The sequence below is a fragment of the Cricetulus griseus genome, chromosome 8, assembly GCF_003668045.3.
Source record: "Cricetulus griseus strain 17A/GY chromosome 8, alternate assembly CriGri-PICRH-1.0, whole genome shotgun sequence".
Classification (NCBI taxonomy): Eukaryota; Metazoa; Chordata; class Mammalia; order Rodentia; family Cricetidae; genus Cricetulus; species Cricetulus griseus.
Genome location: NC_048601.1, coordinates 16419709 through 16440837, shown reverse-complemented (window position 1 = coordinate 16440837; position 21129 = coordinate 16419709). Strand labels below are relative to the sequence as shown.

General features: G+C 36.2%; 1 protein-coding gene across 1 annotated transcript; it reads right to left on the bottom strand.

Annotated features, from left to right (window-relative positions):
• Positions 1 to 551: 551 nt before the first annotated feature.
• On the bottom strand, positions 552 to 20946 carry LOC100774220. Its single transcript, XM_035448731.1, has 13 exons — positions 20760 to 20946; positions 20316 to 20417; positions 19778 to 19828; positions 19104 to 19279; positions 17905 to 18005; positions 17502 to 17596; positions 7302 to 7397; positions 4475 to 4687; positions 4048 to 4149; positions 3524 to 3588; positions 2838 to 2999; positions 978 to 1078; positions 552 to 669 (listed from the first exon to the last, which is right to left on the bottom strand). The coding sequence occupies exons 1-13, from the start codon at positions 20944 to 20946 to the stop codon at positions 552 to 554; spliced, it is 1569 nt and encodes a 522-aa protein (XP_035304622.1).
• Between the last annotated feature and the right edge of the window lie 183 nt (positions 20947 to 21129).

The window sequence follows — 21129 nt, the reverse complement described above, 5'->3', positions numbered from 1 at the left end:
GTAGTCATGCATCTGTATTGTCTTCCAGGTGAAACAGATGCCACCTTCACCAGATTAGCTGTGTCTACTTTCATGAGTGTAAGAGTCTGATACAACTGGGCTTATAGTGTGTTAATATTCCCTCATAGAAAGAGAAGGGTTGAAGAGACTTATTTTTCCTCACCTGAGTTTCCTGTAATTTGTATGCAGTTATGTCCCAATTACTCATGGTCTTTAGTTTCAGGAGGTAATACAAGATGTAGGCTGTTGAAAGAGAGTTGTGCAGTGCCATAACTATGTAGCCATGAAGAAGCCATCATCCACAATGGGCAAAGACTTGGCAATGTGGCTGCTTTGGAGTCACTCACACTCTTGCCTAATAAAAGCATAGATTTCCCACGGTGGATTTTGAGGTGGAATTGCAATTTTTTGTGCCTACTATACTTCAGTAGTTGTTTCTGAAAGAAATTATTTATCATAACAGGTAATTCACTTTAAGATGTACACAATCATAAATCTATTTTGAGGTTATGAAATGTGACATTACCTGGCAGACTCCAAGTGCAGGTGCTTTAGTTGGTGAGCTTATGCTTACAAAGATAAGCATGTAAAGCTCTGCAGTTATCTGCTGTGAAGCCAGAAGATGACAGCACGACACAGTTGTGTTCATCCTGGGAAGGCTCTGTTATCCTGCAATGGAGGAAACACAAATTCAGGTATTCTTCATGCAGATAATCTACTAAATGAATGACTCCTGTAAGTGAGTGCAGAAGAAGGATCTCATGCAAGTCAGCAATGGCGTCTTCACTAACAGTGTGGTAAGGACTGATTATTGGGAAAGCCAAGTAACCCATTCTTCAGATTGACCTGGGCAGTTCACGAAGGTCAGAATCATTCTGCCTGTCCATAGTTCAACTTCATTTACTGACACCATCCTTCTGAGGGCTTCTTTGTGTGTTTTCTTTTTCTTGTCTATTGCATCATTCATGAAAACTTACCTTGGTTTGAAAGTTGAGTCTTTTTTCCAAATCCATAATTGATTTCTGTTCTCCCGAAAGACTCCAGTCCATGAAACCAGTGAGAACAATTTCAGAAATTCCTACCAGAGAAATAAGGAATCTTCATCAGTATGAAGGCTCTTATTATTTTTTAAATAAAGTGTATTCTTTCATAGTATGGTTACTGTCCAATGCAAATCAAGTTATTAAAGTAGAGAATACTTCTTACATTGCCCAAACATTCACATATGTGTTTAATTTTGATCTAGAATTAGCTTTTAAATGTTTATAGTTAGAAATTTTCTTCTTCTATTAATGTCGAATTTGGCAATTGATTTATATAACTCAATAGTCATCCATACTAACAACACAAAAGATATTATGAAAGAAATTCTCTGGAAGTTGTGTGCAAACTAATCTATTTTTCTGCTATTCCTCAGAATTTGGATTTAGAAGAAAATTTATTGGTTGTGATTAAAGAAATGTTACAAAACACATGGAAAATTTGTTTTCTGCATATTACATTATTGTTTAGCTAAGTCCCTACCTTTGTCAGCATTTTGATGGGCTGAAATGAGATTGTATTAATGTTTCTCTTGGGTACTGTGATTAAACAAGGATAAACCTGGAAAATAATAATTGGAGGCAAACAACAAATTGGGAATGCCAGAAAGAAAGCTGAAAGAGTTTGGCACCTGAAGATAAGGGATGATAGAGAGGCATGGCATCTCCTGTCCCAGATATGACAGAAGGAAATAACCTTACATGTTTTCTTTGAGCACCCACTCCACAATAGGTGGATCCTGTAAGTTCATGTCTCCTCTGTGTGGAAGAGAGTCTCACCCCAGCAACAATGGCCAAGACTAAAAATGATAGACTGTGTGATCTGTCATCATGTGCCAGTGTGACATCTCAGAAGAACTGGTAGGCATGGTTAGCCACAGGGAGTGAGTGTTTCTTCCTCACTAAAGGACACCAGGGTAGGGCTGCAGGTTAGAGTCCTGCGAATACATATAAATGTTCTGTGTGGGAAAACTGTATCGGAGAGCATGGCTCTCACTGCTTCCATCTAGGGACACTGGTTTCACATAGTATTCATATAATGTAGTGTAATATTCACATAATAAAGCAATGATAGCCAGAAACCTGCAGACATCAGTGCAGTGACATGGATGAACTGCCTCAAACACTACCAGAGAGGCAAATGTAGCAACACAGTAGTGCATTTCAGGCTGATTCCACCCATACACAGTTCAATGGCTAAGATAATTTATGAAAGCAGGAAAACCTCATGAGAGTGAGCACAGGGGAGGGAAGTGGAGGAAATGGGAAAGTCTTCATAGTCTGCCTAGTCCTTTGACTATAATTGTCTCTACCTAGTCAGTTTCTGATCGATCTGAACTATTATTATATGTATAGATTTCTACATTTACAGAAAAACTAAGTGGCAAAGTTTATTTCAAACTAAAAGCATTTGAACAAGAATGGCTTTCATAACATAAAATAACAAAATAACTGGAAATAAATATCTACCATCAATACACAATGCAAATAAAATATTGCAAAGCAACAAAATATTATACAGAGTTCTAATAAATTGAAACATGTATGAGAATAGGAAAGTGCAGGTTGGTGGTGGCCTGGACTTTAATCCAAGTATTCAAGAGTCAGAGGTAAGTGGATCTCTGGGAGTTTGAAGTTAGATTTGTCTACAGAATGAATACTAGAATAACCAAGGCTGCACAGAGAAACCCTGTCTGCAAAAAACAAGCAAACAAAACAAGAATATGAATGAGGTCCACAAACATCACATTGACAGGAAGAAAGGTTAAAAAGTGATTGACACAGGTCAGCTCTTACCTGCTCCTCTTCACTATCTATGTAGAGCAGACTAGAGTTTTTGGAAATGCAGGACACCAAACTGTCATTCCAAGTCTTTTTATCCACACCAATGTAATAACAACTGTGGGAATATGACACCCACTCCTTTGGCCAATGACCACAAGAGTGTGCTGAAGAAAGATTATGTTTTTTTTAAAAATTAATCTGGAAGAAATATGAACTTAATACTGAAAATTAGTTTGCATGTTTGCATAGTTTTGAGCATCCATGTAAAAAATGTAGACATGCACCCCAGATGCTGGTCCATAGAAAACAAGATGCACACTCAAACACACTCAAGCATAGCATCTACCCCTCATCCATAGTTTATGTCCATATAAAGCATGGAAGTCCAAAACAAATTCTCTCCCCACAAATTTCTTCAAAATCACAGAATATAACCTCTATTCTAAAAGTCTGAATTCATTTCTGACTCATCATATTTTGCCAGTAGGTAATTTAAGCCAATTATTAAAACTGCTGTATAGTTATTTTACATGGTTATTCTTCTCATTGCATAAAAAGGACACTATCATACCTTAATATTCATTTATGAGGGTGTGTGTTCATGTTTCTAGATAATTCTCTTCCTAGAAATGGATTATTATCTTTGCCTGGCTTATGTTGGAGACAAAGTATAATGTGTGCAAGCATCAGAACTTAGACAAGTAATGTGTACCTTTCTGACTTGTAAACAGGAAGGTTTGGATTTCCCCCTTTGGTTCAATATCTGCAGAAATAAAGTAATGCTTAGTAAATTTGACTTCTAAAATAACCATAACAACTTTTGTCCCTTAGTTTGAAAATTATGTACTATTTGAATTAGAATAATACAGAATTATAATTGCTAATATGAATAATTTGGTAAAAGCTTTGGAGAAAATTAGTTCAATGAAATCCTAAATTTTAACAACTTCACAGTACAACCAGTGGGGGGACAAAAACACTCTGAAAACTTAATTTGTACTTCTCAGTAAAGTATTCTAAAGAATGTTGTTGAATTATTAAGTCATAATTGGTATACTTAAAATCAAATGTATTGTAATCCCTGTTGTTTATAACTTTGACAAAATTAGATGAACTGTGTACTTGAAAATAAAATCTGTCTTCTTTACTAGGAAAGAGCACTGAAAGATGCTTCATCATTAAAGCGGAAAGCTCCTTTACGATCTCTCAAAAGCATGCTTACATGGAGAGACAATGCTGGTAGTTATCACCAAGGTGACCAGTAAGGCAAACCAGATGATGCCCAGGATCCCAGCGATGAGCTTCTCTGGAGGTGATAAAATATCTGTAGGGATAAATGGAAGTGATGAGAGAGAAGACAGACACAGATAGTCTCAGGATTTAAACAGAAGAGAACTCAGAGAATCAGAAGAATAAACACATCCCCCAGGCCCTCCTCCATGCTGTGACCGGTTTGTGTCTGTAGGCATTTTCAGGGAACAAAATGATCATACATTCTTGAAACAATGTCTGAATGAAAACTGCTCGTATCCTAAATTTTAGCAGCATGGGTCAAGTTAGAGGTCCTTTCCTTCCAGTTAGGAGCCTTTTCCTGCCTGCGTGCCAGCCAGCACCCCAGAGCAGTTACACAAGTCCATTCAAAGCCTTACTTCTGCAGTGCCAGTGCCTGTTGATCTCCAGGTGACTGTGGGAAGTGTTTTGAAGGCTGAACTCCATCAGCTGATTTCCTGCTGGGTTACTGAAATGGAGCTGTGAGTGCCCCTGCGTTTCCTTTGCTGCTCCCCTGGGTCCCGAGCCACCTTCAGTCCTGAGCAGATGAGTCACGCCTTGTCTACTGTCCGGTGGGAGGTGCTGTGCTGATTCTACTTAAGAAGCTACCATCCTGATGCAGTCACAGAGGAGGAGCCCGGAGACAGGAGCTTTTGTACAGTTGAAATGTCTAATGTTTCCTTGGGCCTTGAGCTCACGTGTTAGAGTTAAAAATAAAACTTTAAAAACACTATAACTTTAACAAATTATTATAAGTATGGAAGATGTAAAAACCAAATTACTTAGACAAAATGGTTCACAAGTAAAGAATAAAATTTATACATTAAATTCGGTTTTCATAGGAATAACACCACGAAATGTTTTAATGCCTTCATGGAAAGGCCCAATGCTGTAAAAAAAAATAAGCATCAATTTTATGATGTTTGAATTCAGTCAGGAATAGAAACTGAATGTTCTAGATCAGTGGCTAGGAACGTTGTTATATTCTAACTGCTTGCATTATCTTAGTTTTGGTCAGTAATTTATATGAATTTAATAAAATGAACCATGTGCTATTAAATTAGCATCAATTTGGAGTACTGGAAGAGTTCAGAGAAATTACAAAACAATTTACAGGTATTGCAAATATTGGAAAATGTTTCATGTCAAAATGAACATGTATAAATTAAACAATATTTGAAACACAACAATTATTTTTCTCGAAAGAGATTTTGATACTTATTTTATTTGGTGAGATAATGTGTAATCAATTTAAGGGTTAAATTTTGAATTTATAAAGTGGTAAAGTGAACACTTTACATTATAGAATATTGTTGGTTCATACGTACCCAGAGAACTTCTGATTGTTAAAACCTGCCATTTTATCTGATTTCTAATTCAGTTATAATAGAAGATTTGATATAGTAATTTTATCCTTGAGTCTTGGAATCAGTGAAGTCCAGAATCATTTCTGGCTTTGAGATGTGTAACACATGATGTTAAAAAATTATTAGTATTTGAAATCTAGTAACTCTGTTTATTCTTCTAAAATCTAAGTTTAAGTATATCCACTGTAATGCATGTAGTAAGGCAGTTCATACTCAGCTTGGTGTGTCAATCTGTGCCTTCTGTGGTAAATCCCTATGTTTTTATCTAAAGATCCACAGGGCACAAATTGTCTTAAAATCCACACTTCATCACCAGGCCTCCTGTGGCTGTAGGTTTAATTATGTTGATAAGGAAACACAAACACAATTGGGCTGGCTAAATCTCCTCAGACAATAAGCACAGAGCTTTGAGATAATCCTCCAGTGTGTTCCATGTGCTGGATTTTCCCGAGGTGTTTAAAGGCATCCGTGGTCTGGTGTGATTCCCTGCATTAGGACTGTGCCTTAATTGCTCCACATGTAGCTTTTGGAGTGTTCTTTGAACTGCCTGGGCAGGTGGAGACAAGGGGTCACCGACGGTGGGTGACAAGTTCCCTCTGTTGCCATAAAGCTAGGCCTCCTGCAGTGAGGTGTGGAGTTCACAGGAGGCCTGTGGGAGATGAGCACCCAAAGATGAAAGTCTGTCACAGAAATCTAGGACAACAGTGACAGGGAACTAAGCAGGTTGCCACCATGAGGCTCACAGTGAGTCGAGTGGGAAGGGCGATTTCTCACTAGTGTGCCACTGAAGGTTGAACAGGAAATTCTCATTCTCAGCTAATTTTGAAATCAGTTTTTCTCATCACACACCTTTACAATGTAGGTCACTTTGGGTTCTTGTTGAAAGGGCTCAGTGGTCAACTAAGTGTGCTGTGTCGTGTGTCACTTTCGTATTACAAGAATTGCTATGTCTTCTAGAAAGGTGAGAGGATTAATCACCAAGTTTCCTCTTACAGGAGATTCTTAGATGGGTTTTCTCCTTAACTGAAGAAGACTTTTTAATATAATATATTCTGATTACAGTTTTCTTCCCTCTACACCTTCCAGTTCCACCATGATAGGCCACACCCTATTTATCCTTCATTAGAAAACAAACAGGCAACTAAAGAGTAGTAATAAAGTAATATAATATAAATCAAAATCAGACAAATCATAATAGGAGAAAACAACTAAACAAGAAAAAGAGCCAAAGGAAAAGCACAAGAAATGCAGGTAGATGTGGAGACGCACACATTCGCACACACAGGGATCCTATAAAAAACCAAAACTGTAAGCCATAATATATTTGCAAAGAACCTGTAAGCTAAAACAACAACAACAAAAGCATCAAAACAAAAGAAAATGAAAACCTGACTTAAAATTAAGAGTCAAAGAATCTCCCAAGATGCTACTGAATTTGTTTTGTTTGGGCCATCAACAGCTAGGCACGGGGCCTATCCTTAAGAATGTTTGTTTCCTCCATGTGACTCCCTTGGAGAAATTAAGTTTTCATTTGCAAGTGGCCACCAATTGGAGGCAGTCTTTGGGTTAGGTAGGAAGACATGTGTCCACTTCCCCCATCAGTTCTAGGACTCTGTCTGATGCAGAGCCATGCAGGCCCTGTGCATGCTACACAGTCTCTGTGAGTTCACATGTGCGCAAGCCCTGCTGTGTCTGGAATGCCTTGATTCCTTCGTGTACTCCATCCCCTCTGGCTCTCACACTCTTTTTTGTCTCCTCTTCTATAGTTCCCTGAGTCATGAGGGGAGAGATTTGATGGAGACTTCCCTTTTAGGACTGCAAGTTCCGAGGTCTCTCATACTCTGCACAGTGTCCAGTTGTGGGTCTCTGTATTTGTTTTCATCTGATGCAAAGAGAAGATTCTCTGATGAAGACTGAGTGAAACACTGATCTATGACTATATCAGAATGCCATTTCGGAGTCATTTTGCTAATATTTCCCTTAGCAGAACACTAGTGTTTGGTTTTCCCCTAGGTCTCTGGCCTATGTACTCTCATGTTCTTGACCATCAAGCAGCATTGGGTATTGATTCCATCTCATGGAGTGAGCCTTACATCCAATCAAATATTGGTTGGTTATTTGCACAAGCTTTGTGCCTCTGTTGCACTAGCATATCTTTCAAGCAAGTCACTCTCATAGCTGGTTTGGTGCTTACTCTTCTCATTCAGTAGCAATTAGAGTATCTTCTAGTATCATGAACACTAGTCCATAGTGGTGAAGTCTCTAAATAGGCACCAGCTCAACTTGTCCATGTTCAATGAGTTGTGTAAGTGTTGTTTTCAGCAATAAGGCCTCACTGTTAGTTTGAATAGCCTTGGCAATGGCTTAGGTTGTTTGGATGTTTCCACGGGAGGATTCTTATATTTTATTTTAAGTCTCTGTCTCACATTTAGCTTGCTGGAGGCTGCCCACACCAAGTATAAATGATATTACATATTCTTTCCTTCTCATAGTCATACTGTGTCATGCATTTTGTGGAAAAATCATGAAAATATTATAAAACTCATAGAACATGATACTAAATGATGTTAGCGAAATTAATACATTTTAAAGTTCTAATGACTGGCACAAAAAATCATAAAAATGTCAATTCACATTTTTGTTAAAATTCTTGATTACATTTTATTTCATTTTCAGTAATAATTTTTGTTTAGAATTCCTTCATTGAAATAAATATGTTTGATGGGTAAAATATTATTGAATATAATCAATGTTAAATTTAATCAGTGATGACAGCAATTACAATATTAAATATGTACCTGTATTACTCAACTATTCATCCTTAATTGTAACTGTCGTCTATAAAGGAATGTTTAGATTTAAATGACAAAAATTCAAACATAACCATGTAGTAAATAAACTAAATTAAAAATTTTCATCTATGTGACATAAAAAGAATTATCTCAATATGTTAAGGTTTGCTTTGTAATGTTTGTTATGATCTTATTTGAAGATCTTATTTGAAGTCTGCCACTGAGAACAATCTTTCTCCTGTATCTGTAACTATTATATTACTAAAACTCTTCCCTATTCTTGTGTGTTTCTTTATTATTTACACATCTGTGAAATGTATATTTCCTTTTTTGAGTTCATAGAATTTCATTCATGTTTTTATATTACTCAGGTATATTTGACTATTTTCAGTTCACGAATGAAGGACTTCCTCTGCTTGTTTATGTCACAAAGGTAAGATAATAAATTGCTCTGCGTCTTCTCCATTGAGGCAGGTGCTCTGCTGACCCCAGAGCTCACTGATTTGGCTGCTGTAGCTGCCCAGTTTACTCTAATGATCTCCTATTTCTGCCTCCCACACTCTGGGATTACTTTCTGTGGCCACACCTGCCAAGAGTTTATATGGTTGCTGGGGATGCAAATGCTGATCTCAGTCTTGCATGTCAAGTATGCCGTTAATCTATCCCCCAGGCCTACAAAGCAGAGTTCTTATGGGGGCAGGAAATCAAACCCTCAATTCAAAGTTTCTTTCTAATGTGATAACGGATATTGTAAGATGTTAACTACTCCTTAGTATAGCATGGCAATAACATAACAAAGACTAAAAATTATCTCCTAGTAACAGCATTGATATTTACTATGACTCTGCATTTTGCACAGCTATAAACAGTCATGTACAAATTACAGCCATGTATTCTCATAGGCTGTTACAATAAAACAGCACACACACTAAAATACATATGCAGAGAACAGTGTCAGTCACACATCCCTAAATCTATCCCCATAAGGAAAACAAAGAAAAACTCAGATATGTCCCCAGAGTTACAACACAAAAATCACTCTTTTGAAACAGAACAATTATTTAAATCTTGTCATGTAAAAACAGTAGCAAATTTGAGGAACTTGATACCGAAAACATAGTGACTTCAAGAATTTCCTTTTAATATTGTACAAGTATAAATATTTTTCTAAAGTCTTTATTTGTGAAGATTCATCAACTACTTCTTATTGTTTATTTCTCCTGAAACTCATGATCGTTTGCATAGGCTGAGATCAAGACAAATAAAACCTGTGCAAATATTGGAACTTGGGAAATTATTGTGCATTTTCTGGGATTTATTGAGAAGGCAATGTTCTGTCCTTAATTACAATAGACACTCTTAAATAATTAATTTGTAGAAACTCATATTTCTACAAATATGAATGTTAATTTCTTAGTTTGAAATTATTTGATATCAAAATATAAGAATATACAATAAAATTTATTGAATGTGGAAATTATTATAGAAATGAACTTTTGGGAGGAAAATATTATTAAAACCTAAAGGTTCAAAACTGACCAAACTTTATAATAGGTAATGTAGTCACTTACAAATATTAATTAGCATCTTTATAAGGGTTTCTAGAAGCATGTCTTTGAGTTACAAAAGCACAACATATAGATACAAAAACACTTTGCAATAACTCTGTCATTGTACTTTCCATGAATTCAGAATAAATTTTTAACAGATATTTTAATTACATAAATATGAAAATATATTAAATGCATCCTCTGATGACTATGTGCAGAGAAATATATACAGAGACTTCCAGCTGTCAGAGGGCAAATGACCCTTCAATCATCAAAAAACATTTTTACAGGTAGTAACTGTGTTTGTTACCACAAAGTGGGATATTTAGAGAGGGCAGACGATCCTTTGGAATCCAGCCACAATTTCAGCTGAAGGGAGCAGGAGATCTGCAGGGGGAAATGGAAGCCATGAGAAAGATGGAGTTAGTCAGGTGCACAGGGAGTTGCATGGATGTGGAATAGAAAAGATACGCTCAGACCAAAATGCCACATGCACAAATCTAATTTTCTTTTGGATTGGACATTTGTATTTTCAATAAATATGGTACTCCATGAGTTCTTAGTAAAAAGCTAGAGATTTTAGCAACATGGGAGTTATATGCATATATCATATGATATATACATATGTATTTACCATACCCAACTTTGAGGTTGGATTATCACATGTGAACGTGCCTGTTTCTAATTTCAGCTCACCATCCAAGTGAACATCCTCGGATAGTTGCACAGAAAATTGAGTACATGTTTTATTTGAGCCATGGAAATTCTTGTCGTTTCCTGAAAGGTGCTGGGGAGTACTTTGAGGGTATAATTCCAGGTAGGCAGCTTCCTGTGCAGTGGTGGGTTATCTCCAACTGTCCTTCATTTCTTGCACTCATATTTGTGTTCCTTGGCCTGATTAAATTCATAGTAACCTCTCAGCTCTGTAGCAGGAGATGTCAGGAAGTAAGCTTTAGGTAAATGTGCTTTAGATATTAATATTGTACATTTTCATAAGCTTATATCATTTGGGAAGCTTGGGAGTGAACATTCCTTATCTTGCAGCTACATCCAAAAATCTAATTCAAATATCCACAGACCTTTGAATTGTACCTCACTGCACAAATAAGAAAGTGTCAAAAGATGTCTGGATTCAACATAAATTAATATTTTGGACCATGAAACACAATAGATTGGTAAAAATTAAAGGAACAAAAGCCTGGCATTCTGGTTGGATTTTTGTTGTTGTTGTTGTGATAAAACATTTGGATCAAAAGCAACTACATAAGGAAGGGATTTGTTTGAGAATATACTTTGAGGTCACATCCATCATTGAAGGAAACCAGGGCAGGAACTGAAGCAGAAGGCAGGGTGAAGCACTGCTTTCTGCTTCCATCTCTAGCTTTCTTGCACAGCCCAGCACTGTGTGTCTAGGGATGGTAATTTAGACAAAGGGCTGGTCCCTCCCACATCAGCCATCACTCAGGACAACCTCTCACAGTGGTTATCACAAGTCTAACCTGATCAAAGCAATTCCTCAGTTGAGATTCTCTCTTCCTAGGTTGTGTCAAGTTTACAATGAAAAGTAACCAGGACACCAGGTGTAGTGGCCTTAGCTTTAATCCAAGCTACTTGGGAAGCTGAGGCAGGAGTGTCTTAAACTCAATGACAGCCCAGTCTATAGAAATCCATGCTTGTTCTAAGAATAAAACTATGAAAGACCTGTCCCCAAAACAAAAAAAAAATGTAAATGAGTGATCTGGAGTAAAGCCTTTGTCTGGAATGAAACTTTCAGTATTAGAAAAGTGATCATAAGTTAAAATATTACTAATCTCAAGCGAGAACACATAAATGTCTTAATTAGAATGTCTAGAATATTATTGTATCTAATGATTAGAAGAGGTGTATTAATTTTTATTTTATTTTATAAATTATTCAATTTTTATGAAAATTTTGATATGTGATAATGGTCAAAGACTGGATGCTCTATGGGTACAGGGGTAGTATTTTTTTTCATGTATAGTAATTATTTCACTATAATGCTTCTATTTAGTGTCTACCATTACTCTTTAAAATGAGATGCTATTCTTTATTTTGAATGGCTCAATAGGTCTGAGAAACCTTTAAAATTTTAAGGAAATGAGTATTTTGTGTTTGAAAATATTAATTGACATTACACTTGCCCTTAAATACACAAGACCAATATCAAGCAAAGGAGAGTCTGCTATCTGTCACTTCAGGGATATTCACGCCCATGAAACCTCTGGAAGACTGAGCTCAAACAAATCTAAATTTTTATTTCCCAAAGTCTATAGAAATAAAATTTATTATAACCTGTATAATCATTGGCTGCCTGAAGACATTCTATGGCTAAGGTGTCTCAGGGGCAAGTGCTGACTTTCCCAGCATATGGAAGATTTCCCAGCAACACAACAAATAAACCAGACCAACAGCAATGAAGATATTCTGGTCAGTGATGAATCATTTGTAACTATTGTCCCACAATGTTACTTAGCTAAAGACACTGCAGCTTCTACAGTTTGCCTATTTTCTTTGGACTGTTTATGCAAATATGAGACCACAATGATACATTCCTATGAATGTCATTGTCATTGAGTCATGAATTGTGGGGTTCTCTGAGATCACCATAACCAGCAGGTTAATGATCAGAGGGAAAAAAAAAAAAAAGAAATACAGCCCAGCACGGCTCAGCATGACTCAGTAGCCAGTGTTTGTTCAAACTCAGAGAGTCTGACCTCTAATAGTTTATTCTAGGCATATTCAATTTCAGCAAAATTTGGGAAAAATGTTTCCTGATGATAATTAATTCAACCTCATGTGTACAACAAAACTTAAGACACCCTCCTACTGGGTTGCCATATCCAGCCTCTGTATGAGAGCTTTTGCCTTCTAGTGAATATTGATTTGTCCTTGTTTGTTCTGTTTTGTCTTGGATGCCTGCTCTTTTCTGAAGAGGAAAGGGGGTGTGTGGGAGAGAGGATGCTGGGGAGGAAAGCTAAGAGGAGACATGAATATATCTAAACTCTTTATATAAAGTACAAGTGACATGTGTCAATAAGAATAGGTTCAATAGATTAACTAAGAAAACAGGCTTAAGATAAGGATCTGGGGAGGATCCAGTATGGCTTTGGCCACATAGACATTGAAAAAGTCACCAGGCTATTTCCCATCCTTGCTCCCAGCCTTCTGGGTGGAAACACAGGTCATCACTCTGAAGGGAACACTCGGTGAGTTTAGCATTACTGGTTGTTCTAGTGCTTATCTGTAAGCACAAGGACCTGCATGCCTCCTACAATGAACTATTGATATTTCTATTAATTATACTTTATTTTTATAAACAGAATCTTATTTTTACGTGTTCCATATACGTACTCTACATGCTCAACTCATTTTCCTTACATATTAGTACACTTAAGATTTAAAACTGTCAAATAATGCAAACCATGTCATATTCAGTAATGTTCCTTTTTCTTGTTTGATATAGTTATATCTATTACAAGTATCGACATTGACTAGAACTTTTAAATTATATAATCCTACATATATATTATATGGAGCATATTTTTATTATATGCAATGATGTGGACTTTCTCTTTTCTGGCATGTAAGTCCATGAAATCTATGTTTAGACAATGATATAGCAAAAATATTTAAAAAAAACAAGCAAATGACTTAATATAACAAGAATAGTTAGAAATGTATCCTTTTAAATAATGGAAAATTATTTTAAAAAATAATATTAAAAGAATAATTACATTTTTTCAAGTTATCCATCTCTCAGGATAGCACTGTTAAAATAACTTTCCTTTGGCTCTTGTTAAAGAAATGTTAACATTTAAAAGATGAATAATTTGCAAGTAAATATATTTTTTACTCTGATGCCAAAATTCATTTTTCAGGAATTAGCAAAAAGAGAGTCATCACTTAACTATCACTAAAGGAAACATTTGAAGTTATAAAGATAAATTCCTGTGAATAACAGACTTAGACATACAAATAGGAAGAGCAGAAGGAGCTGTTGGATGACTTTAAATAGGTAGTAAATGGGTACAATATTGATGACAAAATATGAAATTTAAAAGTTTGTTAGAATGAGATACAGTACATCATACCATTTCTGAACGAAAGTAGAATAAACAATGAATAAAATTAGAATTTTGAGTCTGGCAGTAGTGATACATGCCTTTAATCCCAGCACTTGGGAGGTAGAAGCAGGCAGTGAGTTCATGGCCAGACTGGTCTATAAAATGAGTTCCAGAACAGCTAGGATTGTTACACAGAGAAACCCTGTCTTGAAACACACACAAAAAAGTAAAAGGTTGTTGGAACTTTTAGTTGTTTAACAAAGAAGAAAATTACTAATTTACTTATTGGATTTTAATGAGTAAAGAATTATGTTGTAAAATGAGAGACATAAATTGAAGAATATTTAAAGGGAAATTAACAAATTTAAGTGAAATTAACAAATTCATGTAATGGAATATGATCAATGAAAATATTGCGAAAAGACAAAGAGACAGAAAAGTAGAGTTCATGAGAGAGTAGTATTCAAAATTAAATGAAAGTTGGAATTTATTATATATGCAAGCAACATAAATATTCCAGTATTCTAATAATACAAGCAACTTATAAATATAACAGTAATCTAATAATACATTAAATATAAGCTAAATAATATTCAATTTAAATTAAATATGGGGATTATATTTCAACTTTCTCAAATTAATAAGAAACTCTCAACAAAGCCAAAAGGAAAGATAAAAAGTAAAAAAATGAAAAATGATATAATAGTGTTCTGTCATAATACGACAATAACCATTATTGGAGATGAAGAAAAGAATTTAATAATGACAAAATTGATATGCCAACCACTAATAATGTTTCATTAGATATTGTGTACCTCAAAATAAGTGAACAAATAGTAAATCATAGACTTGGAAGACAGGAGTTTAACATCAAATGGAACCTGGATACTTGTACACCATACCTCTGTCAGCAGATGACTCTCTTAGGTTATGGAAACACTTAACCTGGAGAATCAACATAGGCATTTACTCACATACCCTCCTCTGTGAGTTCAGAAGGCTTATATTCTTAGATCTACTTGGGAAATTTCCTCAGAACTTTACTAATATTTCCAAGTATAAAAATAAAAAGTATTTAAAGCTGAGATGTCTACACAGTAGCTGCGGTAGCCCTTAGCCATTCTTGCCTAAGACATTCAAACTGTAGCTATTCAAATTAAAATTAATTAAAAATTAAATATAACATAAAATAAGTTCTCCATTCACAGTAGTCATATCCACAGTCATTTGTCAACCTTGGCCCCCAGACTGATCACTGGGAAACCAGCATGGAACTGATCCAGACCCCATGAATGTGGGTGTCAGCGAGGAGGCCTCGACCCCTCCATGGAAGGCCTCACTCTCCCTGGGTAGCAGAAATGGTATGGGATAGGTAGGGTGTTAGTGGGAGGCAGGGGAGAAGGGGAGGGAGAGGGAACTGGGATTGGCATGTAAAACAATCTTGTTTCTAATTTAAATAAAAAATGGAGGGAAAAAAAGAAAATTCCTTCCAGTTTATCAAAATTTTGAAGCAGGTAAGTTCTAAATATGAGGCACATTTCTAATTAATGATGAGACAAAGTTTCTCATAGTGGCTTTTCACAATTAAGAATTATAAAAATATAGTGAAATTTCTCTTATGAAACATTGATTTCTTCAAGAGCAATATTACAGAAGAGAGATTTTAATATGAACAAGAAGCCATGAAAGAGTAAAATTAGAAAAGCAAAACAAGCTGAAATTCTCAACAAAAGAAACACAGTAGAAAACAAACTATAAAATTATGACCAAGAACAAAATTCCAACAAATTGGTCAATAACGACCAAAGTCACTTTCATTGAGGAGACAGCCAAGCTTGGTGACACATACCTGTAAATCTGTGTTCTCAAGACACAGAACAATTGCTGGCATTTGGTGTCAGTCTGTGCTACACAGGAAGACACTGACTCCAAAACAAAACAAAGGGTTGTGGAATGGTTCAGCAGGTAATCATGTTTGCCACCAAACATTTTAATCTGAGTTTGAACTCTGACTTCCACATGGTAGAAGGGGAGAGACAACTCCTGTAAACTATCCTATGACTTCTGTACGTGTGCATGGCTTGTACACACACACACACACACACACACACACACACACACACACCACACACACACATACTACACACACACACATACACACACACTACACACTACACACACACACTACACACACACACACACACACTACACACACACACACACACACACACACACACACACACACACACACTACACACACACACACAAACACACACACACACTACACACACACACACACACTACACACACACACAAACACACACACACTACACACACACTACACACACACACACTACACACATACAAACACAAACACACAGACACATGGCATAAATAAAAGTGAGAGACTTTAAAAGCAGCAAGAAGAAACAAAAGACACTTGGCATACATTAAAGGCCCTTGAAGAAGTATTAAGAAGGTGTAAATATTTTGTCGGTATTTAAATTTTTTCATTAAAAGTTTTACAGACCTAAGATATTGACACTATGTTAAGAAATCATTTCAGGAACATTGCCAAGTACATTTTATGATGTCACAGTCACCATGATACCCAAAGCACAAAAAGACTCAACAAAGGATGAAAATTACAGACCAGTTTTCCCTATGAACATGGAAGCAGTAGTATTCGAAAAAATACTTGCAAACTGAATCCAAGAACACACCAATAAGATCACCCACTAGGATAAAGTAGGCTTCATCCAAGAGATGCAGGGATGGTTCAGCACACAAAAATATGTCAATGTAATCTACCATATAAACAAACTGAAAGAAAAATATACATGATCATTGTGGTGATACATTGTTTATGATTTATTAAAGCTTGACTGAGGATTCAGAAAAGCAAAGTCAGCCTCAAGCTATAGAGATCAGGCAGTGGTGACACACACCTTTAATCCCAGCAGCCAGAAGCTAGCATGTGGTGGTGTACACCTTTAATACTAGGATTCAGGATTAAGAGTGGTGTCTATTTCTGACACTTTTGCCTGCTTTGGGGACTCTCACCCTCCTACTGGGTTGTTTCATTCACCCTTAACATGAAGGAATGTGGCTAGTCTTATTGTAACTTGATATACCATGCTTGGTTGATATCCCTGGAAGACCTGTCTTTTCTGAATAGAAAACAGAGGAGGAGTAGGTGAGAGCAAGGAAGGACAGAGAGAGAAGGAGGAAGGGTATAAATGTAGTTAATAAATGAGTAACCTAAATATAATAAGGAAACTCAGTTAGTAATTGCTCCTTCCAGCAAAGCAATTCTACAAAGTCCTATGACATCACATTAAATGGTAAATGTGAAATGTGACAGTACTTCTGCAGAAAGATGTCTTGGAATATGTGCAATCTGTTACAAAAGTTAATATTATGAGGAATATCTTAAAAAGAATCAGATACAAAATTAATATTTGTACTTTTTGTCTACTTAGTATACTTCAATGATTGTTTTGGAAAAGATTTGTAAGATTACATAATCATAATTGTATTTTCAAGTTATGAAATGTAACATTACCTGGCAGACTCCAAGTGCAGGTGCTTTAGTTGGTGAGCTTATGCTTACAAAGATATGCATGTAAAGCTGTGCAGTTATCTGCTGTGAAGCCAGAAGATGACAGCATGACACAGTTGTGTTCATCCTGGGAAGGCTCTGTTATCCTGCAATGGAGGAAACACAAATTCAGGTATTCTTCATGCAGATAATCTACTAAATGAATGACTCCTGTAAGTGAGTGCAGAAGAAGGATCTCATGCAAGTCAGCAATGGCGTCTTCACTAACAGTGTGGTAAGGACTGATTATTGGGAAAGCCAAGTAACCCATTCTTCAGATTGACCTGGGCAGTTCACGAAGGTCAGAATCATTCTGCCTGTCCATAGTTCAACTTCATTTACTGACACCATCCTTCTGAGGGCTTCTTTGTGTGCTTTCTTTTTCTTGTCTATTGCATCATTCATGAAAACTTACTTTGGTTTGAAAGTTGAGTCTTTTTTCCAAATCCATAGTTGATTTCTGCTCTCCCGAAAGACTCCAGTCCATGAAACCAGTGAGAACAATTTCAGAAATTCCTACCAGAGAAATAAGGAATTTTCATCAGTATGAAGGCTCTTATTTTTTAAATAAAGTGTATTCTGTCATAGCATCATTATTGTCCAATACAAATCAAGTTATTAAAGTTGAGAACACTTCTTACACTGCCCACAAATTCACATGTGTTGAATTTTGATCTAGAATTAACTTTAAAATGTTTATAGTTAGAAGTTTTATTCTTTTATTGATTTATGTAACTTAATAGATATTCATTCTAACAACACAAACAAATTTCGAGAAACTGCATGGAATTCTTTGGGTGCTGTGTTCAAATCAGCTTTTCTTCTACTGTTTCTCCCAGTTCAGTGTCAGGAGAAAGGTTACTCTAAGACCATGAAATAGTGGTGGTTCTCAACCTTCCAAATGCTGCAAACACTGTAATACAGTTCCTCATGTTGCAGTGACCCCAAACCATAAATTATTTTTATTTTTATTTTATAGCTTTAATACTGTTACTATTATGAATCATAATATAAATATCTGATATTTCTTATGGTCCTAGGTGACCCCTGTGAAAGGGTTATTCCACTCTCAAAGGGATTGAGACCCATGGATTGAGAACTGCTGAGCTGCAGGATTTCTATGTAACAGTGCATACATATGTCCGATCCCTGTGTTATAAATCTCAAAGGTATGTGCAGATAATTATAGCAAAAGTCAGAAGGATGGTTTTGTGTGGGAAGACCTGATGAGAGTATGCTTAGGGAATGGAATGAAGGAAATGGAAATGTCTGACTAGATATCTGAAAATAATTTCCTCCACATTGTCACTTTTTGATAAGTGTTAACTATAATACATGCGTAGACTTTTTTGTGTATGGTGAAAATTAAATGGCAAAGTTAATTTCAGACTAAATTCACTTGCACAAGAGTGACTTTCATAAAATAAAAAAATAAATCTGAAAATAAATATTCACTACCAGTACACAAATATAATAAAACATCGCAAAATAAAACAATGAAGTACCATACACAGTTGTAAATATATGAAACTTATAAGAATACGAATGGACTCAACACATATCACATCGGTAGGAAGAAAGGTTAAGCAATGATTGACACATGCCGGCTCTTACCTGCTCTTCTTCACTATCTATATGAAGCAGATTAGAGTTTTTGGAAACGCAGGACTCCACACTGTCATTCCAGGTTTTTTTCTCCGCACCAATATAATAACAATTGTGGGCATATGATATCCATTCCTTTGGACAATGGCTACAAGTGTGTGCTGAAGAAAGATTATTATTTAGATGTAACAAGAACTTAATGATGAAAATCAATGTTTTCATAGGTTTTAACATTCATGTAAAATATGTATCTACACAGCCTAGAGGCTAATAAATACAAAACAAAATATACACTCAAGCACACAAACAAAGAAAAGAGTCTACCCAAGGCCCAATGCTTATTCACCTGCCTAAACTAAATAAACAAGTCTTTACCCTACAAATTTTTCAGAGTCACTGAACATAAGCTCTCTTTTGGAATAGTGAATTCATTTCTGTCTTATCATGGTTTACCAGTAGGAAAATTAAGCCAATTATTTAAAATCGTGTATGGTTATTTTATCTGAGTATTTCTTATTGTGGTGCAAAAAATGTTATCACCCTTAATGTTTACTTATGAACATGTAATGTTCATGTTTCTAGATTATTTTCTTCCTAGAAATCTACTATCATCTTTGCATAGCTTTAGTCAGACAAAAAATACAATGTGTACAAACATCAGAACTTTGACAAGTGAGGTGTACCTTTCTGGGTGCTAGTCACAGAGGAGCTGTTCTGAGAGTTTGCTTCAGGATCTGGAGGGTTAAAACAGTTCTCATGAAAATAAGCATGCAAAATGTGTAACAATTATAGTTTTCTTGGTCTGAATCTGATGTATTATTTTGAATTAGGATACAGTGGAATACAATTGAAATTGTCAAAAAATAGTATTTTGAAAACCTTGGAGAAAACTACTACAAACTACTACTACTGAAATCCCTAATTCCAATATCTTTTACCTCATAACCTATGGCAAAACCACTTTCAAAACAGTTTTCATATCTCAGTAAAGAGTTTCTGAGGCTCTAAACTATGTGTTTGAGCTATAAAATCATTGGTAAAATTGAAAGTAAACATTTTATGCAATTGCTGTGAAATTCATGACATTGACAAAATCAAAATAACCATTCTACTTTTAACCGAAACGCATACTTTAAAATAATTAAAAAAAATACTGTTCTCAATAAGCTTTGAAAGGTACTTCCAGTCATTAAAGTGAAGAGTTCCTTTATACATCCTTACATGGTGTGGCAACTGTTCTAATTACAACCACAGCGACCAGTAAGGCCAAGTCGATAATGCCCAGAATCCCAGTGATGAGTTTTTCTGGAGGAAATGGAAAACCTGTAGAAAGAAAAGGGTGACTGTTCACAAGGTTTACACACACACACACACACACACACACACACACACACACACACACACACACACACACACACAGTCAAATAAACAAACTCTGACCACACTGCATCCTCCTCTACATTGCTATGGTTTGCAGGCAACATCGTCCCATGAGAATGATCCATATATTCTTGCAACAGAGAAATCCACCCTCACCAACTATAAAAGCCTGGGTCAAGTTAGAGCTCCAGACCTCATAAGGAGGCCATTGCCACCTCTGTGCCCACCTCTTCACACCCCTGGCATCCTAGAGTAGTTACAGTGAGGGCCCATTCAGTGTCTCACCTTTGCAGCAGCGGTCCCTGCAGACTGGAGGATGCTCTTGACAGGCGTTTTGAAAGCTGAATTCCGCATAGGTGATTTCCTGCTCAGTTGCTGAGATGGAGCTGCGAGTGCCCCTTGGTTTCCTTTGCTGTTTCCTTGGGTGCTTCGCCACATTCAGTTCTGCGTAGGTGACTCTTTCGTTACTCATCTCGGCAGCTGAATGATGCCAGGGCCAGTGCTTTGGCGGCTGTTCACAAGAAGGTACTCATTCGGATGCAACCAAAATGGGTGGAGTCTGTGACATCGGAGCTCATTTTGCGGTTGAAATTTGAAGTCTAAGTTTTTCCCCTTTGCTGTGCTGTGTTATAAACAAACAAATAGAGTTTTGAAA

Excerpts from the sequence above, each read along its gene's own strand:
- LOC100774220 (XM_035448731.1), bottom strand. The coding sequence starts at position 20,946 with ATGAGTAACGAAAGAGTCACCTACGCAGAACTGAATGTGGCGAAGCAC. Across the intron at positions 7,398-17,501 it reads AGCTTTACATGCATATCTTT|TCATAGATCAGTGTTTCACT; the intron begins GTAAGCATAAGC and ends ATTCTGATATAG. Across the intron at positions 4,150-4,474 it reads CAGGCACTGGCACTGCAGAA|ATATTTTATCACCTCCAGAG; the intron begins GTAAGGCTTTGA and ends TTATCCCTACAG.